General features: G+C 37.4%; 1 protein-coding gene across 11 annotated transcripts in view; it reads left to right on the top strand.

Moving 5' to 3' along the window:
* The window catches only part of nexn (nexilin F-actin binding protein), a 52,510-nt gene that overhangs the window by 17,382 nt on the left and 11,180 nt on the right, over nucleotides 1–23,948 (top strand). For 4 of the 11 annotated variants that reach the window (XM_008114122.3, XM_008114125.3, XM_008114121.3 and 1 more), the window contains exons 2-8: nucleotides 12,775–12,860; nucleotides 14,413–14,604; nucleotides 14,763–14,841; nucleotides 16,269–16,417; nucleotides 20,312–20,356; nucleotides 22,288–22,485; nucleotides 22,675–22,854. In XM_008114122.3, coding sequence (XP_008112329.2) covers nucleotides 12,834–12,860; nucleotides 14,413–14,604; nucleotides 14,763–14,841; nucleotides 16,269–16,417; nucleotides 20,312–20,356; nucleotides 22,288–22,485; nucleotides 22,675–22,854 — 870 coding nt within the window. In that variant the 5' untranslated portion in view covers nucleotides 12,775–12,833. Of the gene's footprint in view, nucleotides 1–11,131; nucleotides 11,279–12,774; nucleotides 12,861–14,412; nucleotides 14,605–14,762; nucleotides 14,842–16,268; nucleotides 16,418–20,311; nucleotides 20,357–22,287; nucleotides 22,486–22,674; nucleotides 22,855–23,948 lie in introns of all 11 variants that reach the window. The other 7 variants (XM_008114129.3, XM_008114127.3, XM_062979561.1 and 4 more) reach the window with 5 other exon arrangements.

Here is a 23,948-nt window from a genome sequence, read left to right as displayed (position 1 = left end):
AGTCTACAGCAGTGGTTCTCAACCTGTGGGTCCCCAGATGTTTTGGCCTTCAACTCACAGAAATTTTTTGCATCACTTAAAGATTTATTCTAACAATATAAATGGATTAAATTCCCCAATTAAGAGAAAAAGTGTAATGACTCAATTGGAAAAGAAAAATTATGACATAGCAGCTTTGCAAGAGACCCATATTGCAGTAAAACATGGAGGTTATTTGATTAATAAGAAAATTGGGAAAGAATTTATTTCATCAGATATAGTTAAAAAGAGGGGCGTGATTATATATGTTAAAGATAATATACCAGCGATACTCCAATTTAAAGACATGGAAGGCAGATATGTAGCAGTAAAAATTGAGATTGGCCAACAATCTATTCTTATTTGTAATATCTATGCCCCGAATGGGCCGAAGAAAAGATTCATAGGCGAATTAAGGAAACAAATTTCAAATGTCAATTTTGACCATCTAATCCTTTTAGGGGACTTTAACGGGGTCTTAAATGCTGGGATAGATACAAGTAAAAAAATTAAGAGTAAAAATTACAAAAAATCAAGAGTACTCCCAAGCAACTTTAAGAGCCTAAAGGACGAATTTGACCTCCAGGATGCTTGGCGCTTCCATAATCCAGGTACGCAGGATTATACATTCTATTCAGACAGGCACAAGACCTGGGCTAGAATCGATATGATTTGGCTTTCTAATTCACTATGCACCAAATTAAAAGAGATCAAAATACACCCCAGAGACAAATCGGATCACTGCCCCATAACAATGAGTATAAATAAACCAAAAAGGAATTTTAAATGGAGAATGGATGAGAATTTATTAAAATTGGAGGAAGATATTAAGAAAAATAGAGAATTAGCAAAAGAGTTCTTTTTAATGAACAACACACCAGACATTAAAGAACAAATAATATGGGACACATTCAAAGCAGTGCTTAGAGGATATTTAATACAACAAAAATCGGAGAAAAAGAAGAAGAAGAACAAAGCTATGGACAAAATAAAAAAAGAAATAGAAAGGCTGGAAAATAATTTGAAAATTGATCCGTCAAATATGGGAACATTAAAAGACTTAAGAAATTGGAAAAACAGGAAGACACAAGAGGAATTGGAAGAAACTGCTAAACAACTAAAATACATAAAACAATACAACTTTGAAAACGCGAACAAACCGGGCTCTTGGTTGGCAAGGAAATTAAGGAAGAAAAAACAACAACAATATATAACCAAAATAATCAAAGACGTGTCGGATGAGGAGATCCTGGAAGCATTCAGGGAGTTTTATACCAATTTATATAAAAAAGAAGAAATAGACCCAGATAAAATATCTCAATATCTAGGCGAACTCCGTCTGTCAAAAATAACAGACCAACAAAGAGAGTTATTAAATAAAGAAATTCCACTGGAAGAAATTAAGAATGCATTGAAAGTAATAAAACCGAATAAAGCTCCGGGACCGGATGGTTTCCCAGTGAGCTTTTATAAGGCACTACAAGAAGAGACTCTACCATACTTACACAAAATTATGAATAAGGCATTGGAAAATGCAGAAATTCCCGAAACGTGGTCCCACGCAGAAATAATAACCATTCCAAAGGAAAACAGTGATTTGACAGATTATGAGGAACTATAGACCAATATCTCTATTAAATTCAGATTATAAAATCTTTACAACAGTCCTTGCAAACAGATTCAAGGAATTCTTACAAATTTGGATTGGACCAGACCAGAAAGGCTTTTTGCCGGGAAGAAATATATGTGAAAACGTAAGATGCATGGTTGACATTATCGAATACTATGACCTACATTACGAAAAAGAGGCAGCCTTACTCGCGATTGACGCTGAGAAGGCGTTTGATAACTTAAATTGGACCTTTTTAAAATTGTTAATGAGGGAAGTAGACATTGGTCACCAATTTTTAAATGCCATTGAAGCAATCTATTGTAAACAAGTTGCTAAACTAAGCATTAACGGCCATCAATCCAGTAATATTGTAATTGAGAAAGGAATGAGACAAGGATGTCCTCTCTCACCTCTCATTTTTATTTTTGCACTGGAAACGCTAATTAGAAATATTCGTAATGACAAAGAGTTAAAAGGAACCAAGATAAAAGGTCAAGAATATAAAATTCGAGCCTTCGCTGATGACATAATTTGTATAATTGAAGAACCGAAAAATCAATTACGTAATTGGATCCAGAAAATAGAAGATTTCGGCAAATTAGCAGGTTTCAAAATTAACAAAGTAAAATAAAAAATCTTAACAAAAAAATATTACAGAAAAAAACAAAGAAAAACTTCAGGAAATTTCTGGCATAGAAGTGGCATCTAAACTAAAATACTTAGGTATTACGTTAACGGCGAAAAACGCCCAACTACTGAAAAATAATTATCAAGAAAAATGGAAGGAAATCCAAAAAGATTTGCAACAATGGAAATTCACAAATATATCACTATTTTATTTATTTATTTATTTACAGTATTTATATTCCGCCCTTCTCACCCCGAAGGGGACTCAGGGCGGATCACATTATAACACACATAGGGCAAACATTCAATGCCCATAAACACATCAAACAGAGACTGAGAGACACACGCAGAGGCAAGTTAACCTTCTTCTGAGGGGATGTTCGATTCTGGCCACAGGGGGGAGCAGCTGCTTCATCATCCACACTGACGGCACTTCCTCATTCCAGGTCGTAAATTAGTTAATCTTGCCTCCCCACTTTAGTGGTACCTTATCTCCTACTTGATAGATGCAACTATCTTTCGGGTTGCTAGGTCAGCAACGAGCAGGGGCTATTTTTTATTTTTAATTGACGGGTGCTCACCCCGCCACGGGCTGGCCTCGAACTCATGACCTCATGGTCAGAGTGATTTAAGGCAGCTGCTCAACAGCTGCGCCACAGCCCGGCCCCCGACTATTAGGACGTATTGCGGTAATTAAAATGAGTGTACTGCCGAAATTACTATATCTCTTCCAAAATCTACCAATTATAAGGAATCTTAAAATTTTTAGTGAATGGAATAAAGAAATATCAAAATTTATATGGAAAAACAAAAAGCCTAGGATTAAATATGTGGTGATGACCGATTCTAAAAACAGAGGTGGATTTGGCCTCCCAAATTTGAAATTATACTATGAGGCTTGTGCTTTAAAATGGGTTAAATCATGGGTAAATTTGACGGATGAAAATATTTTAGTGTTAGAAGGATTCGACTTAAGAAGAGGGTGGCATGCCTACTTATGGTATGGTAAAAGATCGGTGGAAAAAAAACTTTGGGAATCATTTCATTAGGACTTCATTATTAAAAATCTGGGAGAAATACAAAGGGTACTGGTACAGTAAAGTACCATTGTGGGTGTCGTCATTGGAGGCCAATCAGAGACACATATTGGGCTGGAAAAACTGGCCAACATACAAAGATGTATTAAATAAATCAAATGGTATGTATATACTAAAATCTTTGGAAGAAGTGAAAATTAAATTTAGAAATATATCATGGTTCCAATATGCGCAAATTAAAGATCAATTTATAAAAGACAGGCAATTGGGATTTTGCAAAGAGGGGGAAAGATGGGATAAGTTGTTGCAAATTAAGAAAAAGGAAATATCGAAAATGTACAATGTTTTACTGGAATGGTCTACGGAATCCGAATCTGTGAAGCAATGTATGGTAAACTGGGCAAGGAATATTGGACGTCCGATAAGATTTGAAGAATGGGAACAAATTTGGAATAAAAAACTAAAATATACATACGCTTGGGACTTGAAAGAAAATTGGCTAAAAATATTCCACAGGTGGTATATGACTCCAAAAAATTTATCATTAATGTATAAAAAGTACCAAAAGAATTGTTGGAAATGTAAATCATTTGAAGGTTCCTTCTATCATTTATGGTGGACTTGTGAAAGAGTACAAAAATTTTGGAGAATGGTTCACGTAGAGACCCAAAAAATTTTAGATAAGAATTTTACAATGAAACCCGAACTATATCTACTAGGAATCACGGATAAATCTTTAGAATTAAACACAAATGATGATAAACTCTTTACATATATTTCGACAGCGGCCAGAATAACCCTAGCAAAACAATGGAAGACAGATCAGATCCCACGGACTGAGCAATGGTTGGAGAAACTAGAAGAAATAAAGAACATGGACAAACTAACCTGGTATTTGAAAGAAATTAGAGGAAAGCCGATAAAGAAGACGAATTGGGAAAAAGTGGAATTATATATTAATAGAAAATGTTAATTTGTAGAATGAACCTGGACAATGTAAGAAATGTAAATGTAAAGTAATGTACCGAAAGGGGAAAGAATGGAAGTTTTGTTTCGAATACCCTACCCCAACCTTCCCTCCCCTGTTTCCCTCTTGTTTAATCCCAGTATTATGTAACCCCTTCCCCCCTTCCTAACTGTAACCCCCACTAATTTACCTTGTTTTTATAATGTATTGCACGCTTGTTATTTCACCTTCCTATAATAAAAATAATTTTTAAAAAAACTCACAGAAATCCTAACAGCTGGTAAATTGGCTGGGATTTCTGGGAGTTGTAGGCCAAAACACCTGAGGACCCACAGGTTGAAAACCACTGGTCTGCAGATTCAACTGACCTTCCTTTTGCAAGGCTGGTAGGTTGAATGGAACCAACTTCCTTCGCAAAGCAGAAGCAGACAGCTGCCTGGGCTTACTGCCTCCTCCGTTACTGACCTATGCCATTTTTAATAGGGACTTAAAAGTCTTGCCTTGCATTCACAGTTTCATGAACCTTGCAAGAGAAACTGGGAACATGAGGTGATACTTATACATCCCTATTAGAAATGGCCTAGGGCACCTGCAATGGCCTTTGAAGCCTCTGTAAATCAGGCAAAAGGGGATGGCATCATTGTTCTGTGTGGACAGCAGGCCATTTAGTATCCTGGGCATCAATCCCCATAGGATATCCAGATTTACTCCAGGTTAAACTGTATTAACCTGAGGCGTCATTTGGGCACCTCAGGCCAATCTACTGACTTATGGCAATATTAACATTTTAAACTCAAATGTTGCATAAATAAAAATTTGAAAAGTTTTTAGCCAGATAAAGCACATTGCTGTTTAGTGGATGGTAGATATAAAATCAGTGGTGGAAACGAAAATTAAGAGTTCAGAAGTGAAAGAGAAAAAGAGAGGAGATCAGATTCACAGGGTGGGTGTAGTCTGGACAAAACTGGATCATGAAGTTCAAAAGCTGTCTCAGTCCCAGCACACTATATTCTTATATAGTCACTCCAAGTATTTATGGCTCTAGCTCCCGAACTTTAATTATCTGGCTCAGCTGTGAATTCTCAAAGTGTATCTCTTGAATCAGTCACACCTGTGAGAATCCCAAACTGTCCCAATTCTTGCCTCATAGCTCTACATAACTATGTCCTGTGGAGCTGGAATTGTAGATAGCTGCTGCCAGGAAAGCCAAGGCAGAATAATTTCACTTTAAATGGACTACTGAAAACTTCCTGTCTACCCTTCATCTTTGTTTAATTCTATCTAGTAGTTACTTGTTCCACTGATATATTAGTTGAATGTGGTTTTTATGTGTTGGGGAAATATATGTGGTAACTTAAAGCTACTCAGCAAGAGATGTGGCTAGATATTGGGGAAAATCACATTTAAAATAGATTCCTACCAGGAGTCTGTGTCTAATTTGTGCACTTGTTAAGTACAGCTTACTATTCTCCCCTATTCCTCACCTCAGCTATTACAGTAGAGTCTCACTTATCCAACATAAACGGGCCAGCAGAACACTGGATAAGCGAAAATGTTGGATAATAAGGAGAGATCAAGGAAAAGCCTATTAAATGTCCAATTACGTTATGATTTTACAAGTTAAGCACCAATACATCATGTTTTACAACAAGTCTGCCACTTGTTTGGGAGTGTGGCTGCACTTGCATTGTTGTTGGGAGTATTGGCTCACTGTGCATTGCTGCCTAGAGAACAGCTGTGGATCCGTGTTGGAGGCAAACTGCGTTGGATAATACAGAACATTGGATGAGCGAAGGTTGGATAAGCGAGACTCTATTATATTATGTACTTGTATTTTTAGCAGCCAGAATGATCCTGTCAGGCTACATAATACTTCATCCATTCAACAGAAAGATAATATTGTGAATTTAATAATTATATGTGTCACATAACATTCTGTTGAAAAACTGAACTATTAATAAATTTACTATACTATGTTAAAAAGTTAAGTCCTACTATCAAAATTTCCCCAGGCAGTCATGCATGATAAACATAACTTGTAGAGTAAGATCTTGTGTTAATTTGACAGAAATGCTTTCTAACAATTGGGAAGAGGTGAAGATGTTATGACAGCAACATCAAGCTGTTACATTAAGCATGGGCCACATAATAAATAAATAAAAAAGAAGATATGGTTTTCACCATGCATCTGTCAACAATGCCCATGTGAAGGCAGTCCCTGGAAAGCTAGAGCATGTAGAAATACCATAATAAAGCTATTATAACTGTTCTGATATGGCCATTCACATACTCTGATTTCATTTTAGCAAATAAGTATGATTAAAAAATAATAAACACATATCCATAATGTTTCTTCTTTTTATAGTTGGTATAACAGTACTTCAGTTTTCCCAGCAATGCAGTGTTGAATAGAAAGATATGAAAGTTGTAGCTTTATGATACTGTTACAAGAGATTTATAATTAATCTGAGGCTTAAAACTGGCAATACCTTGCGGAGAAACTAGTTTTCTGCACAGGTCTGGGCCAGCAGTTTTGGAAGCAGATACGTTGGCCCTGTTGAGGGAGTGCCTCCTGCCTTCTCTTCTCTCTGCCTCATTTTTCCTTCAGGAAATACTTCTTTTCCTCTTAAAAAAAGATTTGAGAGGTGTACGGTAATTTTAGAGCAGAAAAGTGGCAAGGTGATTGTTTGGGTCTTTCTATCCCTGCAGAGAAGTCTGGGGCTCAATTTGGTTTGTTACAAATTACTTTCCCAAGCTAATTTTAGCTTACAATGAGCCAGACTTGTTACAGATTTGTTACAGATTTGTTACAGAGGTAAACAGGAAAGGATTATGTGTGAAACAAGGTAAAAACAAGACAGAATGCTTAATGAATCCTTGTTGCTCCTCATCCTTCTCCACTCCTGAACAGAATATCAGGTGCAGCTCCATATAACATTTAGTCTTGACCTAGGGAAGACACTGGATAATATAGACAACAAAACAAGAGTGAAGTATTTATTTTACTTTCTCTTGCATGTGGGAATCTATGGAAGAAAGCATGGAGTGCCTTTTTTTAAGGATAAGGAACAGAAACTGACATTTATTTATGAAACATTGTCTTTATTATACGCTCAACAGAGGTAGCAAATAAACCAGTATACATGTTCTCTAATATTCAAGTGAGTTTACACTACCATATAATCCAGTTCAATGCAGTTAATCTGCATTCTGAAACTAGACTATTTGACATGGTAGATCCAGCCTCTGTCTGGCAGTTGGGCCTATACTATAGAATTAATGCAGTTTGACACCACTTTTACTATCTTGGTACAATGCTATGGGATCCTGGGATTTGTAGGTTACGAGGCATCAGCACTCTTTGGCAGAAAAGGCTAAAGAACTGTAAAACTACATCTCTCACGATCCCATAGCATTGAGCCATGCAGTTAAAAGTGGTGTTGAACTGTTCTAATTTTACAGTATAGATGCAACCTGAATAGTAGGCACTGTGTGAATAGAGGTGAGTGATATCACCATGCTGTTTTAGCATTGAATCCATGTTGAACCTCTTAAAGTAAAATCACTCTTTAAAGGGAATAGTTGCACCTGTAGCCTGTGGAGGCTTCATGGCTATACTCCATTCTGTACATTTTCCATATCCATTTAAAACCAAACAGATTTAATTCTTCTCTCTAAGTATTGTGACAGTCATTTATCAACTTTCTGGATATAGATATAGATTTCCTCTTGTGATTTAGCCAAGAAGTGAGACTTTAAAAAACTTTTCATTGAAATATGCTAGGTAACTATAATTTCATACATATATTAGGCTATTTGTAGTTATTAATTTTGTTACTGCTGTCTGTCTTTGCATTCGGTTCACAGATCATTAAAGTTTGAAACAAGCATTTTATGTTCAAATTGGAAAGAAATTGGCAGACAAAAAGGAAAAAATGGAAGAAAGAAAAATTCCAGTAACACCTTTAAGATTAATTCAGCTATTTTTACAAGAATTTTCCTAAATATCATCTACTTCTTCAAATTGAGTGCAGTACTACAGTAGTCATAGGCACTGATGCACAGTTATGGGAGCAGTCTCAGATCATCAAACAATGAAACTGGATACAAGATTAATGGAATTTGATTGAATAACTGCATTTGGAATCAGTTTGTTTCTTAACAATTTTCAGGGGTAGCTCAATGTAGAACACATAAGAGTAGACTAAACTGGACATGGCTTGAGCAAGGATCAAGAGGCAGCGTGGTTTGAGCGTTAGACTCTGGATACTAGGATTTTATTCTCTCCTTAGCTATGGAAACCCACAGAATGTCCTTGGGTGAGTCTCAGCCCAAGAAAACCTTGTGATAGGGTTGTCTTAGGGTCACCATGACTTGGAAACAACTTGAAGGTGCAACAACAATACAAACCAAGAATCACTGGGGTTTATGCTTAAAGCAAAACAGAGGAGAGAGAGTACAATTGGTAGTTGAATGTACGATGAAGCAAGTAATTCCTTCTACCTGTCTATTCTCATAAAGAACTTGACAAAGGAATACAGTAGAGTCTCACTTATCTAACACTTGCTTATCCAACGTTTTGGATTATCCAACGCATTTTATAGTCAATGTTTTCAATATATCGTGATATTTTGGTGCTAAATTCGTAAATACAGTAATTACTACATAGCATTACTGCGTTTTGAACTGATAACAGTGTATACAAGCAGTCTCCAAGTTACAGACATCTGACTTACAAATGACTCATAGCTAAGAACAAGGGTGAGACAACAGGAAGTGAGAAAATTACACCCCTCAGAAGGGAAATTCACTCATGGAAGAGTTATCATGTGGAAAAGGTGTCTCCACTGAAGCTTTAACGCCAATCCTTGCTTTCACTAAAAGCATTTTTTTTTTCAAAATCCAATTATCACAGGGACAGAAAATGTGAAATTTTCTGAACAAGGGCACAGACAGCAAAACAAATTCAACTTAAGAGCAAACTTACAGAACCTATCTTGTTCATTTATTCCTGATGCAACAGTTCCCCTGGCCAACAATGCTTCTATCTTATCTGGACTAACTGAATAAGTAATAGATAGATAACACATACACTACCATGGATTAATAAATACATAGCATGTTATATTAGTAAATGTATCATGGCAAAAGTATTTTATTGTAGCTAAATAAATAATTTTAGTTGCATGAAAGTGAGAAATTTGTATCATTGCCTGTTTGTTTGTAACAAAAGCTTTTGCAAACAAATATTCTCCAACACTTCCCTTCTCAGCAACTAGTGGGGCTGGGCTGTGGCGCAGGCTGTTGAGCAGCTTCAATAAATCACTCTGACCATGAGGTCATGAGTTCGAGGCCAGCCTGTGGCGGGGTGAGCACCCGTCAATTAAAAAAAAAAGCCCCTGCTCGTTGCTGACCTAGCAACCGGAAACATAGTTGCATCTATCAAGTAGGAAATAAGGTACCACTTATAAAAGTGGGGAGACAAGTTTAACTAATTTACAACCTGGAATGAGGAAGTGCCATCAGAGTGGATGATGAAGCAGCTGCTCCCCCCTGTGGCCAGAATCGAACATCCCCTCAGAAGAAGGTTAAATTGCCTTTGCGTCTGTCTGTCTCGGTCTCTGTTTGATGTGTTTATGGGCATTGAATGTTTGCCCTATGTATGTATAATGTGATCCGCCCTGAGTCCCCTTCGGGGTGAGAAGGGCGGAATAGAAATACTGTAAATAAATAAATAAATAAATAAATAAATAAATAAATAAATAGTGCAAGAACCTAATCAGGATGTGGATTTTGTTCACAATAGGCTGGGAAAATAAGGGCAAATGAAAATGGTTGAAATGGAAAAAATAGGACCTCAGAGACTGAGTTGATGTGTGAATGTTTATGTATTTCTATTAATCTGTTTAAACAAATTCCTGATTTTATATTTAAAGTGCTCTCAGATTTCACGTTGTGCACTCTGCCTGTGTAATACTACATACATTCCCAGTTTGTGTTATATTAATGGGGTTTCAGAGATGTGCAGTAGATTAAGTTGGTGCAATGCAAAGGGAGAGATTGAATAAGAAAGATCAATGGAAGAAAATAAAATATTATTATGGTGGACTTTATTACAAAAAAGCAGTCTACCACTATCTCCCATCTTACGGACTTTGTTACTAAAGGGTGGTCCTTTCATGTTATCATTTTATTATCTTAGTGTTTTATTGTTATTATATTGTATTACTTTGGTTATTATATTGTATTACTTTGTTTGAAGATGTTGTTTTATATGTATTTTATTTTTCTTATTGTTTGTTTTTTGGGCTTGGTCTCGTGTTAGCCGTCCTGAGTCCCTGCAGGGAGATGGAAGCGGGATAGAAAAATAAACTATTATTATTATTATTATTATTATTATTATTATTATTATTATTATTATTATTATTATAATATGAATATAGTTATTGTACTGCATTTGTCAGCTTGCAAGGCATGCCATAAACTTTTTTCTGTGCATGATAACGTTTGAAAAAAAACTGTTATTATAAGAACAGCTGAAGTATTTCAGACATTTGAGCCTTTTTTTTGTTTAGTCCAGCTATCATTTTGTGTGTTTAGAGATTGGCTGGGATATTCTAAATTTTTGTTAGACGTTACAGATCAAGGGATGGAAGTTCATAAGGAACATAAGAAAGCATGTCATAAGAATTGCCTGCTTTGTGTCTTAGCAATTATTAGTGATATGTATTACAGTTGCCTAGTTGGATTTGAGATAGTCTTTCTCTGATTTCAATCTTATATAGATTTTGGAGCAGGATGGGTGCCTTAAAGCTCTCTTAAGCAGGATAAAGGTACCTGTCCTCTTTCAATGTCAACCTCAATTTTCAGGTCCCATGACAAGAGTTGAGGTTAGTGACAAGAACAGAAGTGTGTGGTCTTCCATGCCTCCTCCTGCTTTCCACTGATGAGGCAATAGCTGTGTTGGGAAAGGACAGCTGTAGCTGAAAGTTTGGATTTGGAAGCTGGGGAGAATAGGTACTTTCATCATACTTGTTGGAACTTTATGGTAACTTGTCCTAATTAATGATCTTTTCAGGATTCAATTTACAGGTGCTCCATCCCATATACAACTTGGTATCCCTAGCATATGTTTAGTGCAGGCATGGGCAAACTTTCTAACTTGGGGGCTACATGACGGGCCAGAGTGGGGTGGGCGGGCTGGGAGGGAGGAGATTCTCCCCAAGCCCCCTTCCTGCCCTTTCCTCCCCTTCCTCTTCTCTTTCGGTGGCAGAAAGTGAAGGAAATATGGGAAACATTTGGATCCCAAAAGGGTTGGTCTTGTTCAGGATGAGATGGTGGACAAGAGAGAAAAAGTGTATCCAGTAGATCCTGTATTGCCTACTCCTGATATAGAATCCTAGAGTTGGAAGAGACTCCAAGGACCATCCAGTCCAACCTCCTGCCATGCAGGGAGGCACAATCAAAGCACTCTCAATATAAGCCTCTGCGGAAAAGCCTCCAGAGAAGGAGACTCCACCACAGCCCCAGGCAGCCTATGCCACTCTCCAGGAAGTTCTTCCTAATCTTTTCAGCTGAATCTCTTTCCCTGCTATTTAAACCCATTGCTCCCTTGTACCCTGGTCTCTAGAGCAGCAGAAAAGTTTCCCTCCTCCTCAATGGGACACCCATTTAAATCTTGACACATGTTTCTCATGTTCCCTCTCTACCTTCTCTTCTCCCAGGTAAACATCTCCCAAGAGGAAAGGAGGAAGGAAAAAGATAAGGAAGGAAGGGAGGGAGGGAGGAAGCGAAGGGTGGAAGCGAAGGGTGGAAGGAAAGGGAAGGAAGGAGGAAAGGGAGATGGAAAGAAAGACAAAAGGGAAGGGAAGGAAGGAGAAAGGGAGAGAAGGAAGGAGGGAGACAAGAGAAAAGGGAAGACACAAGGGAAGGAAGGATGAAAGGGTGGAAGGATTGAAGGAAGGGTGGAAGGGCAGGTAGTGAGGGAGCGAAGGAAGGAAGGGGAAAGATGAAGAAAGGGAGGAAAGTGGAAAGGACAAAAGGGTGGGAAGGAAGGAGGGAGAAAGGGAGGGAAGGAAGGGAGTGAGGAAAGAGAAGGAAGGAAAGACAAAAGGGGGAAGGAAGGAAGGAAGGAAGGAAGGAGAAAGGGAAGGAGGGAGGAAAGAGGAAAGGAAGGAAAGACAAAAGGGTGGAAGGGAAGGAGGAAGGGAGAAAGAGGGAGTTAGAGAAGGAGGAAGAAAAGAGAGAAGGAAGGAAGGACAGAATGGTGAGAGAGAGGAGGGCCTGAGAAAAGTGCTCAAGGGGCTACATCCAGCCCCTGGGCCTCAGTTTGCCCATACCTGGTCTACTGAGATTAAACAAAATCTAAACAGGGTAGAATTCAGTCTACAAGTGTAGAATTCAGTCTACAAATATGGACACTCAAGCATGTATGCTATCCCTAATTATTACTAAAAACCTTTTTAAACTACATATTACTCAGGTGATGCTGTATTAATTTTTTTCTTATAAAGGTGAAAACTGAAAACATACATTTTTGCACACATCTGTTGCTGGATCAACGAAGATAGCCATGAATGACGTTGCACAGAAAGCAGAGGTATGTATAAGATTTAAAGGAGAAAGTAATTATAATACATTGTAGTTTTATTGTATGATCCTAAAAATAAATAATGTTAGATCTATAATTCTCATGATGTAACATTGATATGTCTAGGGATGGTTCACATTTGTTAGGGAAGGAAGATGCAAATTTTGTTATACTAGCTTTTGGCCAATCCATGGATAAACAGATCAATAGGTATCGGTAACAATGACTTAATACTTTTTAGCAATAACATTTTCTCCCATAACTTGCCCCATGTGATACAGGTTCTTGTGGGTTTCTTATTCCAACATGAGTTGTTTGATTTCCAAACAATATAGCTATTTAGAACATCAATGTTTACTATATTTAAAAGCATGCATATCCATATTCTGGATGCCCTTCTAGTAGGAATCAATCATGTCTTTTAGGATTTCCATTTGCCGTGGGTTAGTCAGCTTCCAAATGACATAAGCATGTAAAGAGCCAATGTCTATTTGAAAACTTGCATATTCTTGAAAATCCAGCCATATTAGTTATCAGTTACAGATGTTTTTAGATTAATGTCTATCCTCAAACTAGGACCAAACAAACTAGGACCAATATCCAGAACAATACCAATAATTTGGATTCAAGTTGTTGTTGATGATGACAATGATTATGATCTTAGGAAATAAACATTTTGTATTGTGGTTTTGTCAGGTGGTAGAGTTGATTGCAAAATATGCATTTAATATTATCCATGGAAGGATCACACTGAATAATTATATAAGAGCAATTTCAGGTTTTTAGTTATATTAAATGAGATAGAATTGTCCCCCAAAGCTGTAAGAATAACATTTTAATTTTTCACCAAATTTAGTGGGAAAATACCAAATGGAAATTCACTATATTCTTCATGATAGATGAAGAATCAGTGGAAAACAGAATGATAGAAAGCTTGTGATTTCCCTACAAGAATTGTCAAAACATACTTGATTCTATCTATTGATGTGGGAATAAAATAGGGGTGGAACAAGAACAGCCCGTGGGCTGCATGTGACCCCCCAAACCTCAGTTTTGCAATTCTCCAAAGCCTCCTGACATCCTCCTATTTTACAATCTTTTGGCATTATTTCATGTCTCCCAAATGTGCAAAACTGAAGACAGTAGCTTACCTTTTCCCAGTATTCTTCAATTCTCCCCTTAGTTTTTGGGGGAGTAGTTTTCAGCCAAAAATGGCAACTAGATGCGACATGACACCACTTTTAGTGTGCCAGTATATACCAGGCTGACTGGTTAATGGGACTCAGGAGTGAAACTTGGCTCCTGTTCCCTGCTCACTTGCCCATCCTGGGTTTAATGTATGATAGTCCATTCAGGATCTAGACTTTGCAATTATAAAAATGTCCAGAGGCTTTCTTTTGGATTAAAAATTATTTGGATTGAATAATGGGATACAAAAACCTGTATTCTATTTACCGTATATCTCTGTTTCTATAATCTCACATTCTGTCTGATGCTCTATGTAATTTCTGTGCTTCTACAATCTTTTCTCTGTCTTTTCCTTCTTTACACCTTCACAAAGATTCTGCTTTCTTCATCTAAACCTGTCCAAAAGTCCTTTGTGCCCAAACTTCGAAAGGGAGATGTCAAGGATAAATTTGAAGCCATGCAGAAAGCAAGGGAAGAAAGAAATGAAAGACGATCTAGAGAGGAAAAGCAAAGAAGAAAAGAACAATATGTTAGAGAGAAAGAATGGAACAGGCGAAAGCAGGAGGTCATTTCCTTTTGCAAATACTTGTTTCTCTTACTTTTATTTTCTTTAATGCTTTGACACTGGTATAGAATCATTTATCCTATTTAAAAAGCTCTGTAGTTTTGATTTTAAATGTCTGAAATGACAGTCAGCATTAATACCTTTGATTCATTATTTAGATGAAAGAACTACTTGCTTCTGATGATGAAGAAGAAATGTCTTCTAAAGCAGAAAAAGCTTATGTTCCAAAATTGACAGGTAAGAATGGAAAAGACAATGTTTGTTGTTATGAAGGGTTTGTCCTTCATCGTTCATGCTCTAGCATTACTGAGCTCTCTACTTTAAGTCAATTAATGCAGAATGGTAAAGAGCCACAATAGCACAATGGATTAAACCCTTGTGCCAGCTGAACTGTGTAGCGGATTGATGATGATAAATGGAAGCTCTTACATGTGCCCATGATCCAGTGTCAGCTGCAGAACAATAGCATGCCACTCAGGTTTGCGGAACAAAAATACAGGAACTTTACTGATTCCAAGAAATAAAAAAGTAGTATTTACAATGATCCCTCTGATCACTTACAGAAGTCTACAGTCATAAATAGTCCTTTCTCATTCCACAAATCTGCTTCAGAGAAGAATACAGTCCTGGTTCTTCTCCCTTTTTTCTCAGTAGCAAACAGGACTCAAAATAGCAAGGCCTCTTTTAGTACACTACTCTCTTCATCAGCAGTACGCAGTCAGCATTGAAAACTTGTCCAAATAGGTTCTGTAGCAGCATAGCAGAAACATTATCAACTCAATCCCCAGATTTTTGCAGGCTCAGCCAATTGTCTTCATGCACTTCATTTTCCAGTGAACACACATAGCACAGTGCCTTTGCAAACCATGACAAACTGCTGACCTGAAGGTTGGGTTGCAGACCTGAAGGTTGCCGGTTGGAATCCATGAGACAGAATGAGCTCTCGTCTGTCAGCTCTCGCTTGTGGGACATGACAGAATCCTCCCAGCAGGATGGTAACACATCTGGACGTCCCCTGGGCAACGTCTCTGTAGGCGGCCAATTCTCTCACACCAGCAGCGATTTGCAATCTGTTCTCAAGTCGCTTCTGACACGATTAAAAATGCAGAATGATGCATTCAGAACCACATCTTTGTGTTCTGGGTTAACACTTCTGCCTGCACTTTCAGGACCAATTTTGGACTTTCAGGACCAATTTTGAGTGTTAGTGATATGGAATGTTCTCTAATGACTGTGTACATTAAAATTATTTATTTATTACGTTATTTTCTCCTTTCATAGATGTTTTGTGACTCTCCCAGGATCTTTATCTTGTAAAAGTGACATCTATCAGGGACAATAAGTTGTGCTTTCTAGTTTGGAGGCACCCTTAGTACTTCCCTTCTTTCACTGCAGTGCAAGATCAATACTTAATCGACATTTGTCCTTGTTTTATAATGCCTTTGGTTTTTAATTTATAATATTTTTGAAATATTATAAATCTGAGTATTGTGACCATCTGTTGTTGTTGCTGTTGTTGTTGGTTACTCACCACTTCTGGTGTTAGTATTCATAATTTAAAATAAAAACCAATGTTTAAAGAATGATAATTTCCTCCAGTGTTGCCAAGAAATCAGAGTCTGAAATTACACTGAAGTTTTAATTTTTACCTTTGCTGTTCATAGGAACCGTCAAAGGGAAGTTTGCTGAAATGGAAAAGCAGAGACAAGAAGAAGAACGAAAAAGAATGGAGGAGGAAAGGCAGAGAAGAACTGAACAGGACCTGATAGAGAAAAGAAAAATTCAGAGAGAATTGGCAAAGAAAGCACAAGCGGTATGCCTATAGTGATTTATAATTTCAGATTTAAAAAGAAATACAATTTATAAACGTACAATTAATACACGTGAAGCTTCATGCTGCATAAAAAGGGAGGAACTCTGCAATCTGCAGGTGGCATGCCAGGGCCACACCATGGTCACCACCAAAGGGACCATTTATCAATTTTAAGACATTTTCCTTCCCTGAAATTCCATTAGAGCCTGAATTGGGATATTATTAAAGTCCATTCAGGTTTGGACCCTGTGAATAGTATTTCTCCACCATCACCATACAAGGACCCATGTGGTACTTTCAGGTTTTGGTAAAATTGGTTGGTGTGGCTCATGGGGGTCTAGGTGAGTGGGAAATGGGTGGGTGTAGCTGCTAGTACTGCTACCACTCTGTCAGTCTATGAAAACAATCTCCCATGTCAGTATTGCACTTATTAACAGAGCTCTGTATGTGCATGCAAATATATAATCTACTATCTGGTTATAGGACACACATGGTCTGTTTGGCTACCTGTTGAGGAAGCTTGTAAATCTACTCTGGACTGTAGTCTAAATTTTAAAGAAGTTATTTAATGGACCAAACTAGACTTCAGCACCTTGAATAGCTACTTCAATGTTTGGGCTAATAGAACATATTCACTATCTCAAAAAACAACAACCAAGAATCCATAAGCTCTCGTTAAATAGAGGCTCTTACTAGAGCCCAAGGCAGGGGGAACAACAATCTTATTGTGTCTCATGCAATCCCCTTTCCCACCTTTCAGGAGGCTCAGGGGCAAAGGGGGGAAACGATTTAATTAATGTCTTCACCTTCCTAAATCTGGATAGTCTCATGGGGAAATTCCACTGTGGATAATAGGAATCCAAATGTTAGCTTTTTCATTAAATCATAGAAACTAATTGACTCTGGCTTCACTGCACCCAAATCCTTAGGCCAATGAAAGCACTAACTTTCTCTTAACTTCTTCGTTGACACAGAAAATAATTTCTTGTAACTATTTATAAGTTCAATAACATAGTGTGATTCCATCTGTATAGAACTCTAATATCAAGCTTATGTTTATTTTTTTGAGATCTAATGTCTGGCATTCTGCTCCTACTGCTTTCATTTTCTTCACAAAAAGACAGAATTTTGTATGCGAGTATGGTTGCTAAAATTATTAGATCAGACTGTGATGTCCTGTACAAAACTGGAAATAAAGTTGTGCTGCCAGTAAAGTACAACATGTTGCAAGATTAAAGACAGCGCCATTAATGCTTTCAATAATATGAACTGAAACTGGATGCTGAAAGAGTAAGAGGGTGTTTTCTAGCACTTGAAGAAACCAAATGAAAAACAGAGATGAAGTAATCAGAAACATGCTTTTTGTTTGCCTAGAGGTAGTGAATAGTATACTGGTATACCATGGGATATTATAAAATCTATATGGAGTTCCTTTATAATATCTGGACAACTTAAAAGAGTTATAGTGCCTTGAAACTGATAGTCTTTATTTTGTTTCTAAGGTCTTGTATAAAAAATAACCAACAACTTTGTTTAGTTAGGATGGGATTAAAGGAAGCCAAATGATTGAGATGGCTGACCTAATGCTAATTGCATAATATTTATGTAATTTGCAAATAGGTCAGTTATGTGATGTGATGACTGTCCGTGACTAAATATTAAGTACCATTAGATTCCAAGGCATCCCATCCCGTATAAGAACTCTTGCTACCTTGTTTTCCCCAAAATAAGACATCCCCAGAAAATAAGACCTAGTAGAGGTTTTGCTGAATTGCTAAATATAAGGCCTCCCCTGAAAGTAAGACCTAGCAAAGTTTTTGTTTGGAATTATGCCCGCCAAACAGAGCACCAGAGCATGCAGGATTGGTAAATGTACGTACCATAGATTGCTGTACATGAAAATAATGGTAGTAACAAGAAATTCTTGATAGGATTCACAGTTTGGTTATGCTGCTTTGTGATGATATCTACTGTACAGTATATAATAAATGTCCATTTTTTTGGTTCAACAATAAAAGTGAATTCTTCTTCATGGAAAAATAAGACATCCCCTGAAAATAAGACCTAGCACATCTTTGGGAGCAAAAATTAATATAAGACACTGTCTTATTTTCGTGGAAACACGGTAGTATTGAGTGAAATTGCCCATATTGGCCTTCTAGTTTAACAGTAAGGCTGTCAGCTCTTTGAGTCACCTATATACCTAGACTAACTTGCATTTCTGTTAGCTTCTTCTCAATTTCTCTCTGTGGTGCTTTTTTGAGCATTAGGCTCTCCCCATGGAGGACATTGAAAAGCTAATAAAGTACTCTCACTTTGACTGTATGCAACTTTAGCAGTTGTGCAACTGCTAGATTTAAAATATTGTATATAATAAGGGAGACATCTTTATTCGGATTAAGTACTGTGTGTACCACAAGAAATACTATCATTGATATTTTGCAGTGGCTTTTTGGTACCCTTGAATTTGGCCATACCTCTTTGAGTGAAAAGATACAGGTTGTACATTTATCTTCTTGGAATTTGCTTGTTTAAAAACATAACAACATGCATATTTTTGTGGAGTAAACTGTAATTGCCAGGATTTCCCTGGAGTAGCATTAGTATTGTCATAATGTGAAGTACATAGCTAATAATTGCGTAAATGGGCAGTTAGCTGACTGTGACAAATGACTGTTACTAATTAAATCCCAGTGTATTTCATCGAATTAGAGAGCTTTATGAGAATGGCTTTACACCCAACATCTTGTATTTCGGAGGCATGCATGGGTAGAGTCCTCCCAGATGTGAAGGAAGGGACTTGTATGAGAGATTTGTGAATGATGCATCAATAATGAGGAAACAGGAACATTTTAGCTTCTGATGTTATTAAGGGGTGTACACCATGGCCTGTGTTCCGTACACTTTAGTGTCCATATTGTGTGCACACATGGATTAAACAGGAAGACGCAGATGAAATGTGGAGAAGTAAACAAACCTGGGATTAACTGTGGTTATGTGGACATTGAATATCTGTGACTACAGGATCCATCCCTCCTTTTCAGGACACAAAACTGAGAAGGAGAATACCAAGGATACTATGCTTTCCAATATAAAATCATTCCCTATTTACTCATTATGAAACTTGCACAATTTGTGGTTTACTGTTATAGTCTAGTTTGCCCAAGATTATCAAAACAGGGCCTCAACAGTAAACTGGTGAGTTTTGTTCAGTCTTCTTTGTTTAAAAAGGCCTGTAACTTTCAGAATTTTGGTTGAATAAATCTACATTGGATTAGGATAATGCAGAGCATGGAAAGGTTGTATTTTGGACTACAATTCCTAGGACACCCTAGCTAGTAGTATTCCACAAAAGTATTTTTTTTGTAAGTTCCAGTTCACATGAGTCAAACACAACGTCCAAAGGCACGCCACATCGTTTTAAGTGGCCCATGATGCCTTCAGTGCAAGGGCAAAATAGTTAAATTTATACAGTCTTACAATTATGAACAGCCGTTTGAAGGCAACCATAAGGCTGGTGAGTTGGACACCCTTGCTCTAGTTTGACTTGGTAGGCCATAAACTATTCCATGGTGCTGGTTGGAGGTTTTGTTGTGCTCCTCAAAATAATTTCCACCTTTTAGTGAATCTCAGGTCTTCTGGTATCCTGTGCTGACTAAAGGTAAGGCATGCTAAATTCTGGGTTTTTCATGGAGCTGAGTGGTGTTACATGAAGTGAAATGCCTGACCAGTAGTCATAGATTAACGTGTGTACAGTGGAAGTTGAACCATACCATATTTATACCTTTTAATGTCACATTTTGATTTATAATCACACATCCAATTGCACAATATATTCATTTGATGAAAGGAAAAGAACTAAAATAACACTTGTATAAAATTCTTATTCAATAGATTGATGAACAGTTAAACAATTCGGGAACTGAATCGGCATCGGAGGTAATCGGACTTCTTTACACTGAAACATTCGCCTTTATATAATTCATGGTTATTACTGTGTAGAAATAGCTGTGTTTAAAGTGCTCTGTGAGTGTTGGATAACAATTTTGGGAAGACAGACAAATCAGACTGGATAGCAGACTATTTTCAGATTGATAATCATCTCTTGTACTTACGGTAATTGTGACCTCAGAATTACTATTACCATTACTTCATTTTATATGGTGTCTTGACTTTTTCCTGGTTTGTAGTGACTGTTGATGACATTTACATTTGCATAGTTAGTCAGTTACTATACTCTATTCTTTGCTTGCTAGAAGAAAAGAGGTGTATCTCAGATTTTGAACTTCTGTGGAAATTGAGGTGAATTTTGAAATGCCATCTGCTGGTTGAGCTTGGAACATTGTGCTCCTTAGAATCAATTTACCATTGGGTTAGGTTAATGAATGATCAAATTGCTGTTATTGGATAGATGGAATTATGTAGCTCCAAGGAAAATGTTATGGGCTAATAGCAATCAAAGCCCCTATTTCATTTATTATCTGCACTGACGCGATGCACTGATGTGATGCCATTACTATTATGTTGTAAATGGATATCTATACCAGTGATCAAGTGAATCATACCTATTTATAATAAAGGATTAAAGTTTCACCTGACAGTTATGATTTAAAACTTTTTTCATTTTTAAAAATTCAGTTACTCTCCTACAAATTGCTTAATACAGAAAAATTAAAAGAAAGTTTTAACCAGCACACAACTAAAATGTGATTTGCTGAATATGACTGAATATGAAGAGTATGACTGCTCTTCTCATAAAATACTATCTAATTATGGTTTTTAATACTCTTTTAAAACCAGATTTAAAATAAATAGTATTTGTTTGATACCCATTGGACATTTCTCAGTAATGTTGATTATGACATCTAATCTAATCTATTGAAATATATTAAATTCAGACCAGCATTTGGAAGACATACTAAACTTATGTTTCTGATTAAGATTATTTCCACTGGTCTCTCTCATGCAAATGAGATGCTTTAATTCTAACTGGGCTTAATTTTTACTGGAATTAACTGAACTGAATGTTTGAGGACAAGATCACTGGAGTTAATATTGTAGATGGTGTTGTTTTGTGTTAAAGAGAACCTTTTTCATGTCTCTCATGCTTTAGGGCAGTACTAACTGAGGTGGCTTTTATTTGTAAAGGCAAGGGACATTTTAGAACAGATTCCTTTAGTTTTCAAAGTTGTATAAACATATGAAATGTAAGAGCAGACTGATCTAAGAATGAGTCTCCAGCTGGTATCTCACCTCTGTCATGAACTTACTGGGGAGGAGTAAGTGAAGGGACTGTCTTCCAACCTCTCTACTAGTGATATAGGAGCAATACTGTCCTGCCTTGCGGGGTGGTTGTAAAAACCACACAGCTTTATCTACACTGAGTAAAACCTGAATGTTTCATGAACAGGGTTCTTCTCATGAGACACTATTCTAGAAAAAGGGAGAATTGTAATTTTCATCCATTTGTGTTCTTCCACCAAACTTTTTCTACAGACCACAGGGGAAGGAGATACAAAAATGGCCACTCTTTCTCTAGCAAGAGTGTCTGCTGGATCAAAATCTCTTCTGCATACAGAAAGAGTCCTTCTGTTCATTCAAATATATGTATTTAGATCATTTATGATCCTGTTCATCAATTCAAGTGCAACTCGTGTCTAATGTTTGTCAGACTCTGTATTCATCTTCCTCCTGTATCCTGTTACTATCTAGAGGTTAGCTGACTATTGGAAGATGGTTTAGGTCCACTGTGCCACAGACTGATCTACTCACTGTAGGAAAATGAACATTTTGGTGTAATTGTAACTATTCACAGGCAGTAGTAGCTGTGTTGTCCAGATGTTCATGGCGACATTTATTTTTGACAACAGGAAGGTGATGATTCTTTGCTAGTGACAGTAGTTCCTGTAAAACCTAGCAAAACACCTGGCAAGATGAAAATAAGTTTTGAGGACCTAGAGAGAGAGAGAGAAGAACAAGAAAGACGAAAACTTGAAGAAGAAAAGCGTTTGAGATATGAGCAGGAAAAGCAAGCTCTCAGGGAAGTCAAATATTTTTCACCAGATGTGGTAAGCAAAATGGGGGAAACACCCCTTGCATGGTGATCATAAGCATGTTTGCTTGATAGTAAGCCCTATTGTTTACAAAGTAACTCACTTCCAGATAAGTGGGCTTAAGCTTTCAGAGAAAGGTGAGATGCTAAGTGTGTAGGTTACTGTCAAGAGGTTTTACATCTAAGTAATAAGCTTTCTGAATAGGATGAAAATGAAGATCCTGATGATGAAGGAAAAGATTCTCCATCTCCTGGTAAAGTGAAATTAACATTTGAAGAACTGGAAAGACAAAGACAAGAAAACCAGAAGAGGCAAGCAGAAGAGGAGGCAAGGCTACGTTTGGAAGAAGAAAAGCGTGCCTTTGAAGAAGCAAGGCAGCAAATGGTAAGTTTATAAGGATATGTTCCATTATGTCAGGAAATGAGATGGTTTACATGAAGCACAAAAAAGAAGATGAATTGTCTCACTGCATTTGTAAATCACCTAAGAATGCCAAAGAAATTTCATGTAGTTCATGACCTGTAGTAGTATTCATTTTTCAGATCTGGAAATCAAAAATATAACTTAGCCTTTTGTATTTATGTGTTATGTTTATTTATATCCACTTTTTCTCTCCATATAGAGACTCAAAGCAGCTCACAACTAAAAATATTTCAATACAACTCAAAATATACAAATATTAAAACAGTATTAAACATTAGTATTAAAACAATCCAGGTTAAAACCATAAAAGCAAATAAACTCACATCACAAAATCACAGCAGCCCTTGATGGTCTTAAACACCTCTATCTTTAAAAGCCTGCCGAATAAAAAGATTTTCGCCTGCTACCGGAAGGACAACAGAGAAGTGGCCATTCTGGCTTCCCTGGGCAGGGAGTTCCAGAGTTGTGCAGTAGCCACTGAGAAGGCCTGCTCTCTCGTTCCCACAACCAAGCTTGAGACAGAGGTGGGACTTAGAGAAGGGCCTATCCTGAAGATCTCAGGGCCCGGGCAGGTTTGTACAAGGGGATGTGATGGCTAAATAGCCTGGACCTGAACCATCTAGGGCTTTAAAGGTAATAACCATCACTTTGAATTGTGCCCAGTAACAGACTAGCAACCAGTGGAGCTGCTGCAACAGGGGGGTTGGCCACTCCCTATAGCCAGCCCCAGTGTGCAACCTGACTACAGCTCTTTGGACCAGTTGAAGTTTCTGAGCACTCTTCAGACGCAGACCCATGTAGAGCACATTACAGTAATCGATATGAGATGTAATTAAGGCGTGTACACTAAGGCGTGGCCAGTTGGTGCACAAGTTTTTGTGCAAAGGCCCTCCCGGCCACCACCGATACCTTAGTCTCCAGGTTCAGCACTGAGTCCAGGATGACCCCCAATCGCTCAGTGGGCCTGAAGAATTGCCCACTGTACCCCCACCCCTGCTCTTGTTTTTTTAAACACTTTTTTGTGAAGTGCCCTGGAGGGATGAGGGGAAACATGC

Source organism: Anolis carolinensis, chromosome 4 (assembly GCF_035594765.1).
Source record: "Anolis carolinensis isolate JA03-04 chromosome 4, rAnoCar3.1.pri, whole genome shotgun sequence".
NCBI classification, from domain to species: domain Eukaryota; kingdom Metazoa; phylum Chordata; class Lepidosauria; order Squamata; family Dactyloidae; genus Anolis; species Anolis carolinensis.
Note: the sequence above shows the minus strand (reverse complement) of the source record. Positions and strands in the feature narration are given on the sequence as shown.